The sequence below is a fragment of the Alexandromys fortis genome, unplaced genomic scaffold (genome assembly GCF_014885135.2).
Source record: "Alexandromys fortis isolate MF-2015 unplaced genomic scaffold, M_Fortis_MF-2015_v1.1 scaffold_158, whole genome shotgun sequence".
NCBI classification, from domain to species: Eukaryota; Metazoa; Chordata; class Mammalia; order Rodentia; family Cricetidae; genus Alexandromys; species Alexandromys fortis.
This window is the reverse complement of record NW_026068039.1, coordinates 2,884,789-2,908,630: the sequence shown is the minus strand read 5'-3', so window position 1 is coordinate 2,908,630 and position 23,842 is coordinate 2,884,789. Positions and strand designations below refer to the sequence as shown.

At 49.4% G+C, this 23,842-nt stretch overlaps 1 protein-coding gene across 1 annotated transcript; it reads left to right on the top strand.

The window, feature by feature from the left end:
- Positions 1–495: 495 nt before the first annotated feature.
- On the top strand, positions 496–23,574 carry Rab43 (RAB43, member RAS oncogene family). Its single transcript, XM_050165437.1, has 3 exons — positions 496–954; positions 18,083–18,266; positions 20,387–23,574. The coding sequence occupies exons 1-3, from the start codon at positions 757–759 to the stop codon at positions 20,635–20,637; spliced, it is 633 nt and encodes a 210-aa protein (XP_050021394.1). The 5' UTR covers positions 496–756; the 3' UTR covers positions 20,638–23,574.
- The last annotated feature ends 268 nt before the right edge of the window (positions 23,575–23,842 follow it).

Genomic DNA, 23,842 nt, shown 5'->3' with positions numbered 1-23,842 from the left:
GGAGGGCAATGAAGAGGTGTGGGCGGATTTCCGTCTTGGATGCTGTGCCAAAGGCGAGGACCAAGCTAAGGCGGGTTGGAATCACCAACCAAGGCGGGGTAAGAGGTGTTAAGGGCGAGGTCAGGGCCAAGTGGAGGATCAGGGAGCTGTTGACCACGGATCGGATCCGCACGATGTTCATGCCCCTGGTTACTGAGGTGCTGAGAAGTGAGAAAGAACGGTGCTGAGGGCGGGATCAGGGTGATGTTGAGAGAAGGGTCGGAGGTGTTGACCGTGGTGGGGTGCGGGCGCTGCTCCGGGAAGAGCCAGGGAGGTGAGAAGCTTCGAGGGGTGTTGTGAGGGAGAGTCGGGACCCTACCGACAGGATAGGAGGCATTGGCTACAGGAGGGGGCATCTGGGCGGTGCTGGGGGCGGGACCCAGACACTGAGCGGCGGAGATGGGCGGTGCTGGGGAAGCAGGGAGGCTCGCTCCGCCCCGAAGGCGGCGCCCAAGCGGGCCTGAGGTAGCCCTGGGCCGGCCTCAGCACCGACGGCTGGGAGAGCTCTGCCTAGGGCCGGGCTGCGCTCCGGGTGGAGCCGAGTCCGCGGGGCTCCGGGGCGGGGCGGGGCCGTCGATCGGTCAGCCGCACAGCTCTTTCAGGTGCTGCGGCGGCTCCACGTAGTCAGGCGGCCGGCCGGCTGGGGCGTACGGACCTCGGCCCGTGACTGTCGTAAGCCCAAACCGGGCCCCTGCGTCTCAGGTCTCCCGCGGAGCCATGGCGGGCCCGGGCCCGGGGGATCAGGACGAGCACTACGATTTCCTGTTCAAGCTGGTGTTGGTGGGCGACGCGAGCGTGGGCAAGACGTGCGTGGTGCAGCGCTTCAAGACCGGCGCCTTCTCCGCGCGTCAGGGCAGCACCATCGGCGTCGACTTCACCATGAAGACGCTGGAGATCCAGGGCAAGCGGGTCAAGGTGGGAGGCGGCGCGGGCCGCTGCTTTGCCCTGGGCGGGCGGTTCCTGGCCAGTCCTTCAGCTTCCCCTTCTTTGGGAACGGTTCTGGGCCTTGATGTCCTCACTGGGTTCAGGTCCGAAAGCACCGCCTTGGGCTCTGGGAGCGGTGACAGTAGGCGGCTAGAGCCTGGAGGAGGAAGCCTGCTCCCGTGCTCACGGCACGGGGACTCCTCCAGAGTAACTTGCGGTGGAAGGCAACCTGCAGGCCGGTCCGTGAGCGGACAGACCCTTCCCTGCGTGGCCCTCTGGGGAGCACTCAGCCAGATTAACGACATCCCCGTGACCGGGAGGGATCAGGAAGTAGTGGCTGCTAGAACCGGAGGGCCAAAAGTTTTTTGTCAGAATTTTCCTCCGTGGCCACGCCTCCCTGCAGTCTCTTTTATGGACCTGGTGGTGGAACTCGACTCCACCAGGGCCAGCGCCGGGTGGGGGTGGGGGCCTCCCCAGCTGGGGTTTGCTAGAAACTGAAAACTTCACAGATACCGGAAGGTGGGGGAGAGAACCAAACTTTGGCAATGACCCCAGCAGAAACAGCAGGATGTGGTTGCCACAATGTCCTGGCAGTGATGTGATAAATAATATTTGGGATGAATGAAATCAGTTTCTTAACCTAGGTGGCTGCCTTCCCCATCAGTAGCATCCTGGACAGGACACAGCTTTGTTCTTGCACACACAAGCGCTCGGTAACTTGCCCGACTCGCACCCGACAGAAACCCTTTGCCATTTTTCATGGTTTCAGCTTCACAAGGATCTTCAAGACTTCTTTAAAGAGTACTGGGTGGGGGCTGCCTTTTTTTTTTTTTTTTTTTTTTTTTTTCAGGAAGTGAAGCCCGGGGATGAGAGTCTTTTTTGACCCTGTTGCTGCTGTGCCTCTGTTTATTTGGGTGGCTGTAGGCCTGCCCTCTGTTGCCCTTGGCTGGGATACTTAGCTCTTTGTTTCTATAAAGTTGGGATAATTTCTGGGTGTTGTCTCTCTCCTGTCCCATCTCGTAGAAAGAGGAAAGTCTGCAGTCATTTTTATGTGCCTCTAGAGATTTTCCTGCAAGGTTTCGGTCTGTTTTTCTGTGAGGTGAAAAAGGACCAGGTGCAGGCAGGCACTTTCGTTGTTCTGGGCCATCCCTTTGGAGCAGGTGGCCAGGGAAGGGCCCACATGGGTGGAGTCTGTCCATAGTCAAGTTTGCGCCCTTTGATAATGCCAGCAGTCAACATTCAAAGTGCAGTGTGGAGAACAGAAAGCAGAAGGAGACATTCCCTTCTGGAAAGCTGTTGGCCTGGGCCTGGTGTGTGGATCCCCATGCTGACTGGTCAGGGAGGGGGCAGTATTCCTGTTTACCTGTGGAGATAACCCGTCACCCAGTGCAGCGCTGGCTGGACTGTGCACTTGAACTTAGGTTATGCAATACAGGACCGTGCAGTTTGCTATCTCTTTTCCTTATGGTCACTCCAGAATTTCCTCTTAGGAGGCAGTCTGGTGGGCCTGTGAGTGGCAGAGCTGTGTATGTGAGCTGCTTGTCCTTTCCAGAAGCTCTGGTGAGGCAGCTGTTTAATGGGTGTATTCTATAGACTAGAGGGCATTGTTACAGTTAATTCTTTTTGTGGTGCTGCGGCTAAGTGTGTAAACTCTACCAGTAAGCCTGCCTCCCACCTGATCTGGGCTTTGTAAGAGTTTGGGGAACCCTAGAGACAGGCCACCTGCTGTTCCAGCTCTTCAGAGGTTGGAAATACCCTGAAGTGAAGGCCAAGAAGGCAGAAGCTTTACTTTCCAACAGGTCAGAACAAAACCATCTTATTCCGTTTTGTGTTTTAGTTGTCAGAGCAAAACCATTTTTTATTCAGTTCTGTGTTTCAATTTTACTTATTTGTTTAAAGAATTCTGCCAAAATGGACCTTTGAAAGTAGCAGATCCAATCAAGTTCTTTTTTTCTGTAGTCATTTTCCACTGTACTATCCTAGTTGACGAGATGGGCCTGTATGTCTCCAGCCCTGCCCTCTTCTCGGAGAGGCCCAGATTGTTCCTGCCACCACCTTTGCATCTTTCCCCCTTCTCTCATACTGAGCTCTGAGAGCCCTGTATAACTGATATTTTTTTTAAATTTTTTTTAAAGATTTATTTATTTATTATGTATACAACATTCCTTCCATGTATGTTTGTATGCTAGAAGAGGGCACCAGATCTCATTATAGATGGTTGTGAGCCACCATGTGGTTGCTGGGAATTGAACTCAGGACCTTTGGAGGAGCAGGCAATGCTCTTAACCACTGAGCCATCTCTCCAGCCCTATAACTGATATTTTATTACCAGGTTTTGCTGTGAGTGCTCCCCCCCCTCCTCCCCTGACCTCCCAGGCCTTTCCCCCCTGTTGTCTCTGCCTGTAGCACTCACCTAGATGTGAACTCACCCAGGTTGTTTGTCTCTTCCTGTTGAAGATAAGCTCCTTAAGGACACAGAGATCCAGCTGGCCGGAGTCAGACATGCTGTTCACTGTATGCCTGTTTACTGGTTAATGTTTATAGAGGAAGGGGAAGCCAGGAACAGTGAAGTAGCTGACATTACCCGAAGTCTCCAGTAACTCAGGAAAAGTGAAGTAGCTGGCTTACCCGAAGTCTCCAGTAACTCAGGGGCAAAACCAGCATTTGAACTCTGGATTTGACTGGCTTCTGGGTTTAGTGCCCACTTTCTGATTTCTTCTGCACCTGGAAAGGTGGCCCCAAAGTTCTGAAGCCCATGAGCCCAATGAACCATTGCACTCACTGAGAACAGAGTACACTCTTGGGATTTTCCCCTCCCTCTGTTTCTTTCCTTCCTTCCTTCCTTCCTTCCTTCCTTCCTTCCTTCCTTCCTTCCTTCCTTCCTTCCTTCCTTCCTTTCTTTCTTTCTTTCTTTCTTTCTTTCTTTCTTTCTTTCTTTCTTTCAAGACACGGTTTCTCTGTAGCCTTGGAGCCTGTTCTGGAACTCACTCTGTAGACCAGGCTGGCCTCGAACTCACAGAGTGCTGGGATTAAAGGCATGTACCACCACCGACCGGCTCTTTGTTGTTTTCTTTTTCTTTCTTTCTTTTTTTTTTCCAGGATAGTGCTTCACGTAGTCTAGGCTGGCCTCAAACTCACTATGCAGCCAAGGATACCCCTGACCTCTTGATCCTCTTGCCTCTATTTCCCAAGTGCTGGGACCACAGGTGTGTAACACCACAACCAGTTTTTATACTTAGGAATCTTATAAATGTTTTTAATAATAAGAGTTGACACCAGAATATTTCAGGGTGTTTATCAGCTAATAGGGACACTGAGATCGCCCCACTCCAGGGGCGGTCAGATGATTCAGCAAGTAGAAGTCCTGGCTGCCTAAGTTTGATTCCAGAACTCAGGGTAGAGGGTGAGAACTGACTCCTGAAAGTTGATCCCTGACCTCCACACACATGTCATAGCAAATGTGTACACTTGTATATGTATGCATGTTTGATATATACATGTCATATATAGACAGACAATAAATTAAAAAAAAATAGCCCAGTCAGATCACACAAGCTGCTGCCTTTGTAAATGGTTATTTGAAGTGTCCTGTTGGCCTGAGACGGGATGTAGCGCGTGTCTTTCTGATTGGAGAGTCTGAATATAAGAACACAGGCCTCGAGTCTGAAAGCTTGGGCATTATTACTTCAGTCCTTCACTTTGAGTTCTTTCTTGGGGCCTCAGGCTTCTTCATCTCTGAAATGGGACTAATGACTAATGATGTACCTGCTTGGGTGGTTATTGAAAAACTCGATATGCTTGAAAGCATTTCAGATTTCCCTGGCTTTTAAAAAATTATGTTTTAAAAGTTTATTATTATTATTATTATTAAGGTATGTGTATGCATGCACTTGTGCAGCAGTAAGCTCTTGTTCTAGTCCCTCCTTTGACTATGTGGGTTCTGCAAATTGAACTCAGGTTACCAGGCTTGGCAGCTAGCACCTTTATTCACTGAGCCATCTTGCTGGCCCTTCCTTGCTTTTTTCTCTTTTATTTTTTGAATAGGTGATCTATTCATGTGGTTCAAATTGCAAAATGTCAAAGACCTAAAGGATACTCAGGGAAGTTTTCCTTACCATTTTGGCCCCCAAGCTACTCTGATCCCCATAAACAAAACAATTAGTACTACACATTTCTTTTTTATTCCCCCAAATATATTATAATAAAGCCAAAAAGTATAATGTAAGCAAGCAGAAAGGTTTGTTTAATTGTTGCCTTTGCTGCCATGTTCCTCTAGATGACTGGGGTGGGAAGCTTCTCCTCCAGCTCTTGCTGTTCTCTGCCACCCTGAGTCCATTCTCACTGCTTCTTCCCTCCTTTATGTGGGCAACACAAAGGCCTGTTCTGTAAACTTGGCTTTGCAGATCACTAGGCACACAGGCCTAGTACAGGGAGCCTGGTGAGGATTTCCATGGCTTCATCAGGTCTCCTGGCCACTTGGTGGAGACACTGCCCCATAATCAATCAATCTTTCTCTCTCTGTCTGTCTCTGTCTGTCTGTCTGTCTCTGTCTGTCTGTCTGTCTGTCTGTCTGTCTCTCTCTCTCTCTGTCTCTGTCTCTGTCTCTCTCTCTTGGTTTTTCACAGAGATCCATCCACCTGCCTCTGCCTCCTGAGTACTGGGTTTAGAGTATGCCACTGCCCGGCTTCCACCATTTTTCTTCATGGGATCTGTGCCTTTGGACCAGGACTTCAGCTCTTTGTCCTTGACTCAAACTGTTCTTGGCCTCATAAATGTACTTTGTTTTCCTAGCTGCTGCTGTTACTTCCAAAGTAGCACTAGGGAGGGATTAAAAGTGTGTGTGTTTCAGTGCCGGTGGTGGAATCCATGGCACACGCACTATAGACAGGTACTCTTCTTCTACTAAACTACACAAACCCAGATTTCTTTGTTTGCTTCCCTAGTTCTTTCAGTCTAAGACCTGGCTTTTCATCTGCACACTTCCTATTTGGATAAAATCAATTTGACTTTTTGGTTCTGCTCAGAAATAGCAGAAGGACTGTTAGATAAGAGATGTTCTGGGTCACGGTGATTGTCTGAAGAAATCTGTTCTTGATACCAGTGGTCACCATCCTCATTGTAAACTAAACCTCGCCTCCTGAGGATTCTTACCATCCTCGGGCAGTGCTTGTGTAGAGAAGGGGAGAGGGCTAGCTCTGGACTCACAGAGGCAGGCTAACCCTCAGCCTAGCACATATTACCGTGGCCGTACAATGGCACCTCTTCTAACTGTCTGTTCTCTAAGATGCCTGTGTAGCTTTCACCCTCGTGGATTGTCAGCAGAATGGGAAGTGACAGTTCGTAAGTACCTGAGAGAGGAAGTGGCAGGAGGAGGCGGGAGGGTGGGCTTCCAGCCCACTTGACCTCCCTGCCTCTTTCTCTTTCCCTTCCCTTTTGTTATTTTGATAAAAGTCTTAATTTGTTGCCCAGAATGACCTTGAACCTGTGCTTCTTCTGCCTCTACCTCCCCAGTGCTTGTATTTTGGGCATCAGATACATCAGCTATGGCATCTGGCTCCTCCGTGGTTTCTTTGGGTACTTGGCCTGAGACATGTTCAGAAGTCCGAAGCGGGAGGAGCAGTGCTTGCATTTGTGCCTCTCAGCTGATCATACTCTTCTCAGTCATCCCTCCAGCTGATCTTTGCATCTCGTGTGGGAGATGTCTCCACCATAGGAAGCGGGAAAGGTGGCCTGGATGTGGCAAATTTTGAACTAGGTCATAGCCTTTCCGTTCCTTGTCAGGAGTTTTTCTGACTATGTAGTGTTGTGCCCTCCACCACTGGCAGCAAGCACATCCAACAAGCGAGGGAGGTGGGGATCAGTGTAAATCTAGTCATGGGGGCCAGCGAGGTGGGTCAGGGGGCAGTGTGCTAGCTGCCAAGGCAGACAGCCTGAGTTCAGTCCCTGGACCCACATAGTAGGAGATAATCAGCTCCTGAAAGGTGTCCTCTGATTCCCACACTTGTTGGGTGGCACATCTGTGCTCCTCTTCCCCCAAATAAGTGTTATTAAAAATTAAAAAAATAAGCTGGTTGGGTGGTGGTGGCACACGCCTTTAATCCTAGCATTCAGGAGGAGAGGCAGGCGGATCTCTGAGTTTGAGGCCAAACCTGGTCTACAGAGCGAGTTCCAGGATAGGCTCCAAAGCTACACAGAAAACCCTGTCTCGAAAAACCAAAAGAAAAAAACCCCAGAAAACAAAAACAAAAAACAAGCAATAAAATTAAACAATGAAATCTGCTTCTCATAAGTCATTTGCATTGTACATTTTAGTTAGCAGTTTCAACGTTGTAATACTGGGTGCTGTTATAAACAAATCCTTGTTAATTCAAATGAATTGGGCAGCGTTGGAAATGACCACTGTGAATAAGAAAGAAAACTTGTCTTCTAGGCTAATGTTCCAATACAAATGCTTTATTCACGTTGTGACTGAAACCAACCGAACCATGCTAGATAAGGAACCTCTACCCTGCTGTGAGTTCTTGAGTAAGAACCTTTGCCATTCACGGCTTCTTAGATACCATTTAATATCTTCCCTTTTCTGTTGTCATTGTAGGAGACAGGGTCTCGTGTAACCCTGGCTGGCCTGTGGTTGCTGTACAGCCCAGGGCTGCTCTAGGTTGGGAGCAGTCCTCTTGTCTGAAGAGCTGGGATCACAAGCTTGCTTGCCCATGCCTGGCCTCTTCTCCCCTCAATTGTCTCACTTTGTCTTGAAGACCTCCCCTTCCTGGATGGAAAAAGAGAGCCAACACTCAGTGTGATGTTTGAGATGAGGTTCTTTATTTACAGTGCTGAAGATTGAACCCAAGGCCCAGCGCATGATAGGTAAAGGCTTTACCATCGAGCTGTATGTTCAGCCCTCTTTTTTTTTTTTTTTTAAATTTGATTTTATTTTTGTTACGTAGGACTGACAGACTCAGAATTTACTCTGTAGCTTGGACCGACCTCAATGTTGTGATCTTCCTGTTTCAGCCTCCCTATGCTGATGTGAATCACTGTAATGGCATCAGGCTTCATTGTTGAAGGAGCGGCAGGGCTGCGTCCCCGGCACCCGGCCGCCTGCATGGCTAGGTTATGCCCAGAAATAATTACACAGAAACTGTATTCTTTCAAACACTGCCTGGCCCGGCTAGTTCCAGTTTCTTATTGGTTAGCTCTTACATATTGTTCTAACCCATTTCTAATATTCTGTGTAGCCCATGAGCTGGCTTACCAGGGAGGATCTTAACCTGTGTCTGTCTGGAGTGGGAGAATCATGGCGACTCTCTGATTCAGCTTCTTTTTCCCATCATTCTCTTCTGTTTACTCCACCTACCTAATTTTCTGTCCTATGAGGGCCGAGGCAGTTTCTTTATTATTAATCAATGAAAGCAACAGATAAGATACAAGACCCACCTCCATCACTTCATTTTGGATCAAAGAGCTGCTAATACAGTAGCAGGCCCTAGTGGCCTGTAGCTCTTCTTAAACCACCAGGTCCACCCCTGAAAACCTGCCAAAAGAGGAAGTTGCAGGTTACAAAAAGATTCTGGATGTAGAATGTCACTGCTGATTGAACATTCAAGGAGCCAACCCTGAAAGGAATAGCACCCATCAGAACATTTAAGTTCTAGGTTGTGATGTCAAAAAGTCAGTCATGTTGCTATACTTCCCAGTCACATCTATATTTGTTTTTACTCTAATTTTATGTATGTACACACATATATAATTCTATCTAACTATATCTGTTATATATCTCTACATATAACACACACACATAGTTTTGTTGCTGTTTTTGAGACAGGAGTTTATTATGCAGTCCTGGGTGGCCTGTGTAAAGCCTGGTACTCACAGAGATCAAACTGCTTCTGCCTAAAGAATGCTGGATTAAAGGTTTATGCTACCGTGGCCTGCTTTATTTTTGAGACAGGATCTATGTCGACTAGCTTGGCTTGCCTTGGTACTGTGCTCAAGGATTGTTCTGTTTCGGCCCCTAAGTGACTGGGATTAAAGGCATGGGTCATTGTAGCTGTTTTAGCAGTCCGTATTTAGGATGGCATCACTGTGATCATGAACACATGTAAAAACCTCTGAGAGCCAGCTGGTGGTAATGCACTTTGAATCCCAGCATTTGGGAGTCAGGGGCAGGCAGATCTCTGTGAGTTCGAGGCCAGCCTGGCCAGGACAGCTAGGGCTGTTACACAGAGAAACCCTGTCTCGAAAACAACAGCAACAACAAAACAACAACAACAAAAAACCCCAAAAACCTGAGAATGGATACTTTTCAGGACTGATTGTACAAGCCTGCGATCTCAGCTATTCATAAGCCTTAGAAAAGAGGGTTGCAAGTTCAGAGCCTGCCTGGGCAACTTAGTGAGACCCTGTCTCAAAAACCAACCAATGGGAGTCTGTGGGATGGCTCAGAGATTAAAGGTGCTTGCCCCCATGCCCTGATGACCTGAGTTTGGTCTCTAGGATCCACTCCATGGAGGGAAGAATTTATTCCCAAAAGTTGCCCTGACCTCCGGATGCACATCCCTTTCCTGTACACAAGAATAAATAAAATGTAATAAAAAATAAACAAGAAACCAAAACAACCCACCAAACAAACAAAACCAGTTCTAGGGGTAAGTATAGCTCATTGCCAGAGTGTTCGCTTGCCCAGTACGCTTGCCTTTGTTCCATTCCCAGCACTGTAAAAAGTGAAAAAAAGCCATGTTACATTAGCGGGCACACCTGGGTCCTGAAGACAAGTCTGACATGTGGTGGGCTGATGTATTTCATACTCTTTCTCTCCTTCCTTCCTTCCTTCCTTCCTTCCTTCCTTCCTTCCTTCCTTCCTTCCTTCCTTCATTCCTTCCTTTTTTTTGAGACAGTGTCACTATTATGTAACAATGGCTATCGAGGACCAGGCTGGTCTTGAACTCACAGAGATAGATCCACCTGCCTCCACCTTCCTAATTTTGGGATTAAAGGTGTGCACCACCATGCCTGACTTTTTTTTATATTTAATATATTTTTTATATTTTTGTTCTCCATGTGTAAATGTTTACCTGCATGTATGTGTAACATGTGCATGCCTGGTGTCTGCAGAAGCTAGAAACTGTTATAGTCCATGGAAGAGTTAACAGACAGTTAAGAGCAGCATTGTGGGTGCTGGGAATTGAACCTGGCCAAGCAGCCAGTGCTCTTAACACTGGGTCACCTCTCCAGCCCATTTTAATTTTGAAGTGGCTGCTTTTTAAGGGGACTGAGGACATCTTGACCTGAGACCTACCAGTTGGGCCTTCAGTCCACAGGCATTGGTTTGTTTTTTGTTGCTAGTAGAATGTCTAAATAAATCAACATAAAAGGAGACTTTTGTATTTTCCTTGGCTGGCAAACAGTGTATCTGGGAGCAGGAGTCACAGAAGACTTGAGAAAGAGAGATCTCAATACACCTTCCAAATCATGTCCCCAATGATCCTCCTTCCTTCTACCAGGTTTCATTTTCTAAAAGTTCAACTTCCTACCTTTAGTGCACAGGCGGTCACCAGTTATTTAACACGTGGGTTTTTGGGGATACCTAATTTTCAAACTTCAGCGTAAAGGGGAGTCCCTGGTCTATGAGGATGCTGAACTGACTCTTGGGAGGTCTTGCCATTTCACACTAAACGACAACTTGATTGCCATGGCTGTGGTCGAGGAGTGTAGAAACTGGGTGAGATTTTGGTGCAAAGGAACAGACCCAAGACCTAACATAAGTAAACATAAGCGCTTCTACCAGCTCCCAAATTCCATCCATCCATCTGTCATCCGCCCGTCCATCCGTCTATCTATGTATCTATCTATGTATCTATCTATGTATCTATCTATGTATCTATCTATGTATCTATCTATGTATCTATCTATCTATCTATCTATCTATCTATCTATCTATCTATCTATCTCTATCCATCTATCTATTTTCTGAGACAGGGTTCCTTGACTGCCCTGGAACTTGCTCCGTAGACCAGACTGACCTCAGACTCACAGATCCACCTGCCTCTGCCTCCTGAGTGCTGGGATTAAAGATGTGGGCCACTACTGCCGGGATAGGGTTTCTGTGTAGCTTTGGAGCCTGTCCTGGAACTAGCTCTGTAGACCAGGCTGGTCTCGAACTCACAGAGATCTACCTGCCTCTGCCTCCCAAGTGCTATGGAATTAAAGGTGTGTGCCACTACCGTCCTGCCTCCAAATTACTTTTTTAAAATTTAAAAGCTATAGAGAAACCCTGTCTTGAAAAACCAGAAAAAAATTAATTTTGCTGAGAATTAACATAGGGCTCCATGCATATGAAGCAAGCACTCTACCACTGACCTAAATTTCCAGCACAATATTATTTATTTAGTCTCTATGTAACCCTGGCTGTCCTGGAATTGGCTTTGTAGATCAGGCTGGCCTTAAACTCAGAGATCCACCCAGTGCAATATTCTTAAAGTCAGAAACATTCTTTGTATAGTCTCAATGAAAACTGATTTTTTTTCTTCTTATATATATTAATTTCATGGCCAAAACCAATAAATTACAGTTGTCAGAACAGACATCAGTTTGGTAGCTATGACTTGTTAACATCTTCTGTGTTTGTATTTAGGTGACATATGTAGAAAAAATAAAAATTTGAGGAAGTACATGAAAATCTGAACTACATGGAAGAAACCACACAGAAGAATAACTTTATTATTTAAGTGCCAGGGTAAATGCTTCCATATAAACTAACTCAGTAGTTCTGACTTTGATTCTTGTTATATCCAGAACCCGGGCCTTGGCTGTGGTAGCTCACTTGGTAGAGTCTGTGCTTGGCTTGTTCAAGGCCCAGGGTCCCATTCCGAGTACTGAAGGGAAAGGAAGGTTTCCCAGCTTTCTGCAGACTGGTTGAAATACAACTAACTGATGGGGAGAACACGTGGAACCTGGCAGGTGCTCCGCGAACTCACTGCGCTTGTTGCAGAGTCTGGGACTTCAGCTGCGAACAACTTTCCTGGGCCTGGCTCATAGTTTGCTCCTGGTTCCACAGTACCTGCCTTCTCTCGGTGTCCAGGCCCCGAAGAGGAAGAGATACAGCAGAATCAGTCTGTGTTCTTCAGGCCTCGTCTCACACCCGGCATGTAATGCTCTTAACGTTGTCAGTGTGGTGACAGGAGGGTCTGAGCCAGGCTCGAGCAGGGCCCATGGTGGCCATAGCTGTCGCGGGCATGCAGGGATTATGTTGCATGCTTGGATGAGCCCAGAGGAGGCAGCAGTCTACCTTGTCCAGGGTCATGGAGACAGGAAGGTGGACAGAAGGGGCTTCAGATGCCATGGCCATATGGATGCCAGACCCTGGAAACACTGTAAGAGGCGTGGGCACAACTTGAGAGTGGGGAGAGACCGTGGCTCGCTCCCGGGCCAGGCCCTTTCTGTTGGCGTCTTTGTCCACTGTGTTCTGAGGGCAGCAGGAAACGAAGTGGTCAGGAGGCTGCCTGGCACTGTGTTCTGCCAGCCGATGTCTTGACTGAGTAGAGGAGGATGGGAGGGCCCAAGGCTGAGCTGAGGTCCCAAGCTAGGGCTACTTTCTCATTACCAAAGTAGCAGGGCACAGGGAGGGTGGAGAAGGGGTGGGAGAGTTGAACCTGTGATGCTGTGCATCTGACTGAGGAAGTCTAGAAAAATCAGAAGGTCTGAAACTGGGAATGCAGCTCAGTGCTAGAGCAGTTTGCTTTGTGTGCACAAGGTCCTAGCTCAGTCTCCCCTATTTAAAAAGAAAGAAACAAAACAGTCATTTTACCTGGTGGTAGAGGGATCTTGAGCTTAGAGACTTAACTGTGGAGGAGGCCCTGAGGGTCATGGAGGGACAGAACTTGTGGCCTGGACTCTAAGATTACTGTTCTTGTCACAAAAGACTCTCCTGGTAGGCACAACCACACTATTGGGGGCTGTCCTGGTCCCATGGTACCCACCTGAACTGGGCCAGGTGCCTGGGAGGGGTCCTGTGGTCCAGGCTCACCCCTCGGTGCTGCAACCCTGTGATAGAAGTAGGTGAGTGTTCTGAGCTTTCAGGAAGGGAAGAAGGGGTATTGAGAGCAGTGAGCCCTTTGTAAGCAACCGAGGCAGGGCTTGTTTGCCAAAGGCAAACACACCAAGGACATTCAGGCAAGGGTTTGATTCTTATGGGAGATGTAACTCACTGAGGAGATTTAGTGAAAAAGATTTCCATATGTTGTGGGAGCCTTGCACACAGTGGGGGTTTGGGATACCATGGCCACAGCTTCTCTCCTGTGACACTGTAGATGTAGAGTAATCTGGTGGTGGGGCATGTGGCTCAGTTGGTAGAGTGTGCCCTGCATGCATGGATGGTGGCACAGGCCTGCAATCCCAGTACTCAGAAGATGGAGACAGGAGGATGAGAAGTTCAGGGTCCTTTTTGGCTACATAGAGGGCTTGAAGCCAGCTGGATATGTGAAAACCTGAAAGATTGATCTTGGGGTGACAGGAAATGCTGACACCTCTGGACATCCTGCTGAGCTCTGCCTGTCTGGATTCAAAGCATCATGGACCCGTTCTGTTAGTGTGGCTGTGAGATGGGCTGATGCTGTCCAGAGTGTGATGAGGAAACCTGCAGAAAGCTGGCGTGGCCATCCTGTCACATGGGCTGATGCTACTTTGCATTGCCACAGATCTCCCCTGCAGGAGCCACATTATAGCGCAGGACTAAAGTTCCTCCTGATGCTGCACCCCGACTAATCATGTTGAGGGAGTGGGAGGAATTCTGGGCACAGAGGCCTTCAGCATCCCTCTGGATATTGGCTCCTTTCAACCCCTCTGTATTTGCCTCCAGTTGATGTCCCCAGGCCAGTGGTTTCAGCTTTTCTTGTCCTTCTAGTTCTCTATCAGATCAGGACTTGCCTCTGGGCGTTGGATAGAGTTAAGCACTGTTAACCCATTCTCAGTGGTAATGTGTGGCCTTTTTTGTAAGCATCCTTTTATGTTTACTTTTCCTTGGGGGACTAACAGGATTTGACAGCTATTAAAGCTTTCCCTGGTACCCAGGCTACCTTGAACAGAGGATTTTTAGCCAAGTAGTTGACTCTGATTGGCCTCATGGCTCCCATGCTGATGTGCAGACTGCACGGATTCCTTGAGGAAGCTAAGCAGCAGCCGCAGCTGCTGGCTACCCAAGCAGAGTGCCACTTCCCAAGGCTTCACCCCATCTTGACTGCTTCAGACAGCTTGCACTAGATGGACTCTTGACATTCTGTCACAAGCTTGGCGAACTCCAGGACAGAAGAGGAATGCCTCTCTGGTGGCTCAGCAGGAGACCTGTGATTGAGGCAAAGCTAGTCCTTGGATTGTTTGAAGGGCTACACTATGATGGTGCAGATACCCCTGGACAGCACCTTTCTGGCCCATTAGCCAGGCAATCAGTTCACCTTCACACTTACGACAGGACGCTCCCTTGTACTGAACACTGGCATTGTGACGTTAGGTCAGATGAAAGGGCTGAGGTGGTAACATGAAGAGGCAAGAGCTGAACCAGAAGCTTTGGCAGCAGTGTGCCCCCATGGGGTTTCTGGAATTGAACTCGGGACCTTTGGAAGAGCAGCCAGTGCTCTTAACCTCTGAGTCATCTCTCCAGCCACAAGCTGCCAAGTGTTAAGGGCCAGGGGTCCTGGACACATTTGGCCTGAGAACTGCTACACCAATCGCTGTAGGAGCTAAGGCTCCCAGTGTTGAGGTTCATTAGGAGTATAATACAAGCTGGGGGAGACTGAGGATTACAGTAGCTGCCACGTGACCACTGGAGATTAAAATCCAGAGCAGTGAGCCTCCAACCTTAGGATCTGGAGACATGAGCCTTTGACTGCTAAAGCCCAGAGCAACATCACTAGCTTGAGCCGAAAGGCTCCAGCCCAGGGCTACGGGAGGTGGGGGAAAGACCCACAGCGCTGGAAGAGCTTTCATCACTTCCGGTTCTCACCCAGAGAGGACGGCAGACATCAGAGTGAACTTGCCCACCTGCTGCACTTCCCCTGGAGCCACTGCTGCTTTTCACCAGTTAGTATAAGACACCGTGGGTTCTGCAGAATCGCAGAAGCTGCGGCGGAGCTCTTCCCTAGAGGACAGCACAGGAGGGGAGGCTGGTAAGGAGGAGCCCTCAAACCCTACCTCCTGTTTGACTCATGTCCCAAGACATCATAAAAAATAGCTCAGTAACTTGTATTTGGGTCAGTCTGACCATCTCCGTTTTTGCCTTGAGAACTAACTTTTCCAAGGTTCTCTTCTAAGAAAGAAGCCTGGAACTTTCCACTGTGTGCTTACTCAGGACAGACTACTTTTCCATTGGGAGTGACAGGACAGGACACAGGTCTTGGAACTGAACTTCCAGAGCTGTTTTTAACCTAATAAACAGGATTGATTTACTGCAGCCGTGTGACTTACCCCGTGGGACTGTGAACCTTGAATCTCTGGAAAGCACCTGCTTCTATATGTGTGTGTCTGTGTGTGTGTGTGTTGCATGTGTGTGTGGTGTGTGAGTGTGTATGTTGCTGTATCTCAAGCTCCCTGCCTAGCTCCTAAAGTCATCTTTTTTTTTTTTAAAGATTTATTTATTATGTTTACAACATTCTGCCTCCATGTATGCCTGCAGGCCAGAGGAGGGCGCCAGATCTCATTACAGATGGTTGTGAGCCACCGTGTGGTTGCTGGGAATTGAACTCAGGACCTCTGGAAGAGCAGCCAGTGCTCTTAACCTCTGAGCCATCTCTCCAGCCCTCCTAAAGTCATCTTGATGCAAGATACGTGAGTGAAATAGATAGTGCTCTCTATGGTACGAGCTGTTAGAGAGGGAGGACCGTGAAGGGTCTTCTATCTAGGACTGGAGCATGAGCATCAAGAAGAGCTACCCTAAAGTGATAAAGGATGGGTAGGAGAGTCTACATGCTAAAAGGTAGTGCTGTCCTTCCTGGAAAAGGGGCCCGATGATGCAGACAGTACTGCTTCATCATGGGTTCCTGGAGGTCTGTGGCCCAGCATAGACTGGGAGTCATTAAGTGTGGAGCTTAAAAGAGAACAGGAGCCCCACCCTTACTGAGGATACCGATTCTCAGTCTTTCCATTTCAGGTCAAAGAAGGGACTGAAGTCCCCTGCCTAACCCTACTTAGTGGCAGAGGAGGGACATTGTGTTTTTTGCACATGTATGCCCTGGGAGCCCATTTCTGTCCTCACTGGGACTCTGAAGTGCTCTGAGCCCCACATGGACACGACTCTAGATATCAGTAGCCTGGAGAATTTCTCCTAAAGGTCAGATGCAGGCTGAGAAGGCTTGCTGGGAAGGATTGAGAAGCAGGGTATGCCAGGAGAGAGTACAGAACCAAGCCTTACTGGGCTGTTCATGAGTGGCAGTAGTAGGGACTGGTGTCAGCATGGTGTCGGCGTGGTAGGGACTGGAGTCGGCGTGGTAGGGACTGGTGTCCGCGTGGTAGGGAATCTTGGCAGTTTGGCTGATTTATGCGCTCTGTGCAGTGGAAACACTTTCAACTTTCATAATGCTCAAAGACTGTCCAAAAAGAGAAAGAAAAATTGGGGTGATGGAGTAGATAGGGCTGCTCTGTGGAGGTGATGACGGGGTGTTCATTAGGATGAAAAAGGAAGTGATCACACAGGACAGAAGCCTGGCTACTGCCATGTAGTAGCTCAGGAAGCCTAGATTTAATGAATTGCTTTTTGTTTGTTTGTTTTTTTATCAGTTTGATTATGATCTGCTAAATTTATTGTTTATCCTGTTTGGGATTTGTTGATTTCTATGTATTTTTAATTTGTTTGTCTGTTTGTTGGTTGGTTTTTGAGACAGGGTTTCTCTGTAGCTTTGGAGCCTGTCCTGGAACTAGCTCTTATAGACCAGGCTGGTCTCAAACTCACAGAGATCTGCCTGCCTCTGCCTCCTGAGTGCTGGGATTAAAGGTGTGCGCCACTGCCACCCGGCTTTATTTATTTTAAGACTCTTATTTTTTGGTTTTCTCTGTGTAACAATAGGGGCTGTCCTGGAACTTGCTTTGTAGGCCAGGCTGGCTTCAAACTTACTGAGATCCGCTTGTCTCTGCCTCCCAAGTGCTGGGATTAAAGGCATGCACCACCATCACCTGGCTTCCTTGGATCTTAAAATCATTATCTTTTATTGATTTCGTGGCCATTTGTCCTTTGATTATCCCTGACAAGGATCATCACATGTACATGCAACGTCTCCAGTGCCATGCCCAGCAGGGTGCCTACCATAGGGCACTGGCATTTGTTAAGTGAAGGAATAGACAGAGAAGGATCCTATGCCCCATGTTTTGGCCAAGGTAGATAAGCAGGTACCCAGTGCCCCAGTCCAGCCTCCTCCCCACCAGCTGTGGAATCATTAGGAAATCCAATACTGTATAGCCTGGACCCAGTGAGCTTGCAGCAGAAAAGGCCCAGATGTATAGCCAGCCTGACCTTACTGTACCCTGGAGCCAGTTCCTCACCTGCAGATTCTAGTGATCAGCAGCTCGGGGGTTAGAGGGAGAGCCAGTCTATGAAGGACCCAGTTCAGAATTGCCTCTTGTCTTCAGGGACCCCAGAGTTGTAAAACAAGAGGCCCCACACCCCTTCTTCTCTTCTTCCTCATACAGGATCTCTGAGGTGCTTCCTTTTCTTTCATTTCTTAATTTTTTTTTGTATTTGCATGTGCATATTCAGAGGCCAGGAGAGTCAGGTGTCCTGTTACTACTTCCCATCTACTCCTTTTGTGACAGGGTCTCTCCCTGAACCTGGGGCTTATGTTTCCTTGGTTAGGCTAACCACCAGCAAGCTTCAGTCTCTGCTGCACTTAGCACTGAGGATACGGGTGTGCAGAGATTTGTTAGGTGAGTGCTAGGAGCCAAACTCTGGCCCTTTGGATTGCACGGCAATCCCTCCAGACCTCTGAGCCATCGCTCCAGTCCTGAGGCTTCTTGAGGCTTGCAGGAGACCATTGCTGTGGGCCAGCATTCGGCCAGCGGACTCACTATTCTGGGCATGGGTCTGTGGGGCTGCCCTTCCTATCCCTTTGACATGTGTCACTGGGTCGACCTCTTTCTTCAGCTACAGATTTGGGACACGGCTGGCCAGGAGAGGTTCCGAACCATCACGCAGAGCTACTACCGCAGTGCCAACGGGGCCATCCTTGCGTATGACATCACCAAGAGGAGCACCTTCTTGTCGGTGCCTCACTGGATCGAGGACGTGAGGAAGTATGCAGGCTCCAACATTGTGCAGCTGCTGATTGGTGAGCTAGGGCTGGTGGCCGGTGGGGCCTGGGAATGGGTCTTATCTCTTCCCTTGCCTTTATTCTTCTCCAGTACAGGGCAAGCCTGCCTGGGGAGGGAGGGAGTCTGGCCAGGAAAAGAGCCAGAAGTTGAACCTGGAGCTTGTAGTCAGTTTCAAAATTGGACAAAATTGAGATTTGGAGGCAAGAGTGTGCTGGAGTAGGCTTTGCAGTCTCTGTGCGTTCCGGACCAGACCCTCTAGCTCTAAGGCATGGCCTTTCTGCCAACAGTGCTGCTTCTCCGCAGAGGAGGCAGTGTGGCTGGTTTGCTGCTCATTGGATGAACACATAGCTAGTATGTATGAGTAGACTTTATCCCCAGCACATAAAAACAAGATGAGAGACCACAGAATAAGAACTTTCCTTTTGCAGTTTAAAATTATATTTATTTAGTGTGTCTGTGTCTGAGCATGTGTGCTTGTACATGTATGCACTGCAGTGCATGTATAGAGATCACATGACAAACTTGTTAGCATCAGGTCTCTCTTTTTACTAAATGAGTCCTGGGAATGGAATTCAGATCACTGGACTTGGCAACAAGTGTCTTTACCTGCTGGCCTAGAATAAGAGTTTAAACTTTCTAAAATCCCTCTGTCTGTCTGTCTGTCTGTCTGTCTGTCTGTCTGTCTGTCTGTCTAATGTGTGGATATGGGTATACTCATGTCAAAGCACAAGTGTGTAGGCCAAAGGACACTTACGGAGTGTATTTCCCCTTCCACCACGTAGGCACTGGGGATTGAACTCAGGTTACTTAGTTGAACAGCAAGCACCTCGACCCACTAAGCCGTCTTGCCAGCCGAGTGTAAGAGCTTGTCCCAGCTCTCGAGAGGCTGATGGGGAGGATTATTGCTTTAATTAGCAGTTCAAGTCTAGCCTGGGCAACCTAGAGAGAACTCTCTATTTTTATTTTTTTACTTTTTGAGACAAGGCTTCTCTGTATAACCCTAAATGTTCTGGAACTTACTCTGTAGACCAGGCTGGTGTGAACTCAGAGATCATTTGCCTGTTGTGGTGCTGCTGCCTGAGAACAGTTTTTAAAAATGATTAAAATATAAATATTCTGGGTGTGGTGGAGCTTGTCTTTATTCCCAGCACTCAGGAGGCAGAAGCAAGCAGATCTCTGTGAGTTTATGGCCAGGCTGGTCTACATACTGAGTTTCAGTCTAGCCACAGCTACACAGTAAGACCCTATCTCCAGAAAAGAAAAGAAAGAAAAGAAAAAGATTAAATAGGGGTTAGAGAGATGGCTCAGTGGTTTTGACCTGAGTTTTCCCAGCACCTACATTTTGGCTCACAGCCATCAGTAATTCTAGGGGATATTATATCTTCTGGTCTTTGTTTCTAGGGGATGTTATATCTTCTGGTCTTTTTGTTTCTAGGGGATATTATATCTTCTGGTCTTTTTGTTTCTAGGGGATATTATATATCTTCTGGTCTTTGTTTCTAGGGGATGTTATATCTTCTGGTCTTTGTGGCTCCAGGCATATGTTTGGCTCACAGACCTATTGTAGGCAAAACACCCATCCATATAACATTGTTATAAAATAGAAAGGATATTTTAAGCTAGGCAGTGGTAGCACATGCCTTTTTTTTTTTTTTTTTTGGTTTTTTCGAGACAGGGTTTCTCTGTAGCTCCTGGAACTCCCTTTGTAGACCAGGCTGGCCTCGAACTCACGGAGATCCGCCAGCCTCTGCCTCACGAGTGCTGGGATTAAAGGCATGCGCCACCACTGCCCGGTAGCACATGCCTTTAATCCCAGCACTCAGGAGACAGAGGCAGGCTGATCTCTGTGAGTTTGAAGCCAGCCTGATTTACGGAGTGAGTTCCAGAACAGCCAGGGCTACAAGGAGAAACCCTGACTTGTGGGGGGAAACAAAACAAAACAAAAACAAATAATCAATCAAACAAACAAAAAGCCACCAAAGGAGTGTTTTAGGACTGGTGAGTCACCATGCCCAGCAGTGTCTACCTGGAGCTGTTGAAGGGGACGTGCTCTCTGGCTCCTGGTGTGGCTCAGCTGAGAACTGCGCTGGCCTGGTGCTGTGGGTCTTCTCATGCTCTGCCTGACTTTTCTCCACAGGGAACAAGTCAGACCTTGCTGATTTCCGGGAGGTTCCTCTGACTGAGGCGCAGAGCCTGGCCGAGCACTACGACATCCTCTGCGCCATTGAGACCTCTGCCAAGGACTCCAGCAATGTGGAGGAGGCCTTCACCAGAGTGGCCACTGAACTCATCATGAGACACGGAGGCCCCATGTTCAGTGAGAAGAGCACCGACCACATCCATCTAGACAGCAAGGACATTGCGGAGAACTGGGGCTGTGGCTGCTGACTGGAGGGACAGGGCAGGCAGGCCAGGCCAAGACCTCCCCACCTCCCTTGTCTCCAGCCTGTCAAGCCCCACCATGCAGAGCCGGCCCTCCAGGGCACTGGCTTCTCTAGAGGGATTCTGCACCCCTAGCCTGGATGCTGGGTAGAAAGGGAGAAGCAGGGTGCCCTATGCAGAAGGCCATTGGCCTAGGGCAGGTTGTGGAGCACCCTGCCAGCCAGCATCTGCTCCCCCATACTCTCACATTCCAGGACTAGCCTGAGCCTTCCAGCATAGACTGCTGTGGGAAGCGGTCTGGCCATGCTGCCCAGCCCCCACGTGCTGGTCTTACCTTCTCCTGCCTTGACTGCTGCCCTCCAGGGATGTGGCTGGAACCCCAGGTTCCTCCAGGTCATTCTCCGGCCTCTAACCAGAGTGTAAAAAGCACATCAGTTAGGCCAACAGGCTGGTGTCGAGCCTTGTCCCCGGGAAGCCTGAGCTCATCAGGTGGAAGCAGCCTCCTCCCTTCACTGCCAGCTTGGAGCACTTATCTTCCTGGGCCTGGTTCGCTGCCTTACCAAGACTTCTCGAGTTTTTCTGCTTTTCCATGTAGCATCTCATTTTCACTGACACAAATGTAGGGTCATGGCCAGGGGCCAGCTGGGTACGGTCTGTTGGCCTGAGGCCCAACATTTTGCCAGTCAGGTTGCCAAAGCAGCTAATCTCTCAGTGTGTTTGGGGGTTGAGATAGGAAGGGAAAAGCAGCAGCTTGTGGGGGCAGGGGATAACTCGCCTGTGGAGCACCTGCTGAGCACACGCCAGGCCCTGGGCTCAGCCCTCAGTGCCAAAAGTGACAGCAACAAAACAGCAGCTTCTTGTGTGTTCCAGAGGTGGAGGTCGAGGGCCCTGTGGTTGCCAGTCTTGCCTCGTGGAGTTCCCTGCCACAGTTCACTTCAGGGCGACTCTAGTTCCCCATGGTCCTGGCCTAGCTTACGGTTTCCAAACAAAGAAGATGAGGACGGGGTGGCCTGGGACCTGGCCGGCTCACACCTCCCTTGCCTGCCTTAACAGATGCTTCCTGCTGGGGTCAGAAGGAAAAGTGGGGTTCTTAGGAGGCAGGGCTTTCCTTTGGAGCTCAAGGATCAAAGAACTGACCCCTGAGGAATTGAGCCAGGGAATTTTTCTAAGAGTCCTTGGCCCTTTGAGTCAGCCCAGTTCTGTGCCCTTCTACCCCATCACTATAGACTACACACCCAATCTGCCACATCAGCCGCGGGGCCCCAGCCATTTGGGTCAGGCTCAGTCCAGTCTAATCATGGGTCAGGTATTGTTCCTTGCATCTCCCTTCCTGCTGGTAGCCTACCCCTGCCTCTCTTTTCAAGCTTTCTGGCCTTTCAGCCCCTTTCCTAGGTATATCTGGCCATGGGGCCAGAAGCAGGGCTTTGCAGCATCTCCCTAACAACCTAAGGAGAGTACTGTGCTGAACGAGATAAACAGGGCTAGACCCACAGGCCCCTTTTCTGTTAGGAGACTTCAGGTAGCCTGTGGATGAGCCGAGCCTGGTTCTGGTGAGGTGGAGGGTGGCCCAAGTGAACCAGAGCCTGCCTAGAGTGCGTGTCTGGTGGAGGTCACTGAGCTGTGCTGGGTTGGGGCTGCACTAGCAGCAGCATTAGGAAGGTTAGCACCACTGCCATAGGGTAGAATGGGTAGAGCTGAATAAGCCCTTTTTGGCCCAGGGAGCCTTCACTGGTGGCTTCGTGGCTCACCCAGCAACCAGGAAGATCACCTGACTTCCCTTTTCACAATCCCCAGGCAGAGGTGTGGCTAAGGCCCATCCCTGTGCTCTTGAGTAGGGGCAGCCCGCTCTCAGAATTTAGCCCAGACACCAAAGTCTCCTTGAGCCCAGCACTCCCCACTGCCCTGGTAACCACCCTGCCCTCTTACTCTCTGGGTTCCAGTTCCACTGCCAGGCGCAGGTCTGGAGGGCCAGGCCCAGGGCCCTCAAAATGGCCTCCACAGCCTGCCCACCTCTCTACTCACTGTCAAGTCTGGGCCCAATGTGACCCTCCTCTCCCAAGTCTCTGCCAACCTGCCTTCTTATTGACAGCACAGAATCCCACAAGTGACCCAGAGGACATCTCTGAAGGGAGATGGCCCCTCCCCAGTGACAGGCCTTATCTTCAGTATCCTGGTAGGGACGAGTTCTCCCCTTGGACTCCTGGTTCTGTGGTCTGGGAGGGCCCTGAGTCCTGGACTGAAGCTGGGTCCTCTGAAGAAGCTGCTGCCATGCCTGCAGACAGTAATGCCCAGGCTCTGGCCCTCTGCTGAGGCGCCTGCCCCACTCCAGTGCACAGAGAAACCTCAGGACCCCTGAGCCTTTGTCAGGAGCCCTGGGCTTGAGGACCAGAAAGCAGGCAAGTGTGAGTCAGGAAACAAAGCAGCTGCTTTCCTTGCCCTGGGCTGGCTGGGCTGGCTGCCAGCAGCCCAGGGCCTCTGGGCAGCAGGAGCAGGTGGAGGCTGGGTGCTGGGGAGGGCAAGGAGGTACCCACAGAGGCTGGGCAGGGCCAGCGTGACTGCAGCAGGAGGAGATTGAAGGACTGAGGGCTTGCCCATAAAGGTACCAAGAAGGGGCTCTGTGTTTCTTTGGGTGGAAGTCTGTCTCCAAGGACACAGGCCCCAACTGGGGGAAATCTACAGGGAGCCCCTGGTGCACATTGAATTGGTTGCCCTGTCCCAGGATGCTGCCAGTGGTGGGCCTCCAGCCAAACTCACCCCTGCAAGGCCTGGACGGGCAGAATTGCCAGCCCAAGGATGCCATGTGCACTGGGGAAATTTCACATTACCTATTTATGAAAATGTAAGTCTTTCTATCAAATCTATTTTTGGAACATGAAAAGTTGCCTTTCTGGATATGTCACAGAGCCAGTGTACAATTCAACCATTAAACATTTCTGTACTGAGTCCATGCTCAACCGTGTGCGGTCATTCCTGAGCCCAGTGCCTGTGTGGAGTCCCTAGGCTGGTCTCCAGGATGGCTGGCTGCGTGGGTGGGAACACCTCCTCGCTGTCCTGCCTGGTGTGGAGAAAGGACCCTGACTATGACCCTACTCTAGTCCTGGGCCCTCTGAGCTAGAAGCAGTCAGAGGTTGGGCCACATCTCTGCCAGCAAACTTTTGATCATGTTGGGGAGGGCTCTTGGATGATGATAGCCCGGTCTGGAGGGGGACTC

Bases quoted from the DNA above. Each gene is read 5' to 3' on its own strand.
- Rab43 (XM_050165437.1), top strand. From the start codon at position 757: ATGGCGGGCCCGGGCCCGGGGGATCAGGACGAGCACTACGATTTCCTG. The intron at 955-18,082 runs GTGGGAGGCGGC...CTCTTTCTTCAG, and splicing joins TCCAGGGCAAGCGGGTCAAG to CTACAGATTTGGGACACGGC. The intron at 18,267-20,386 runs GTGAGCTAGGGC...TTTTCTCCACAG, and splicing joins CATTGTGCAGCTGCTGATTG to GGAACAAGTCAGACCTTGCT.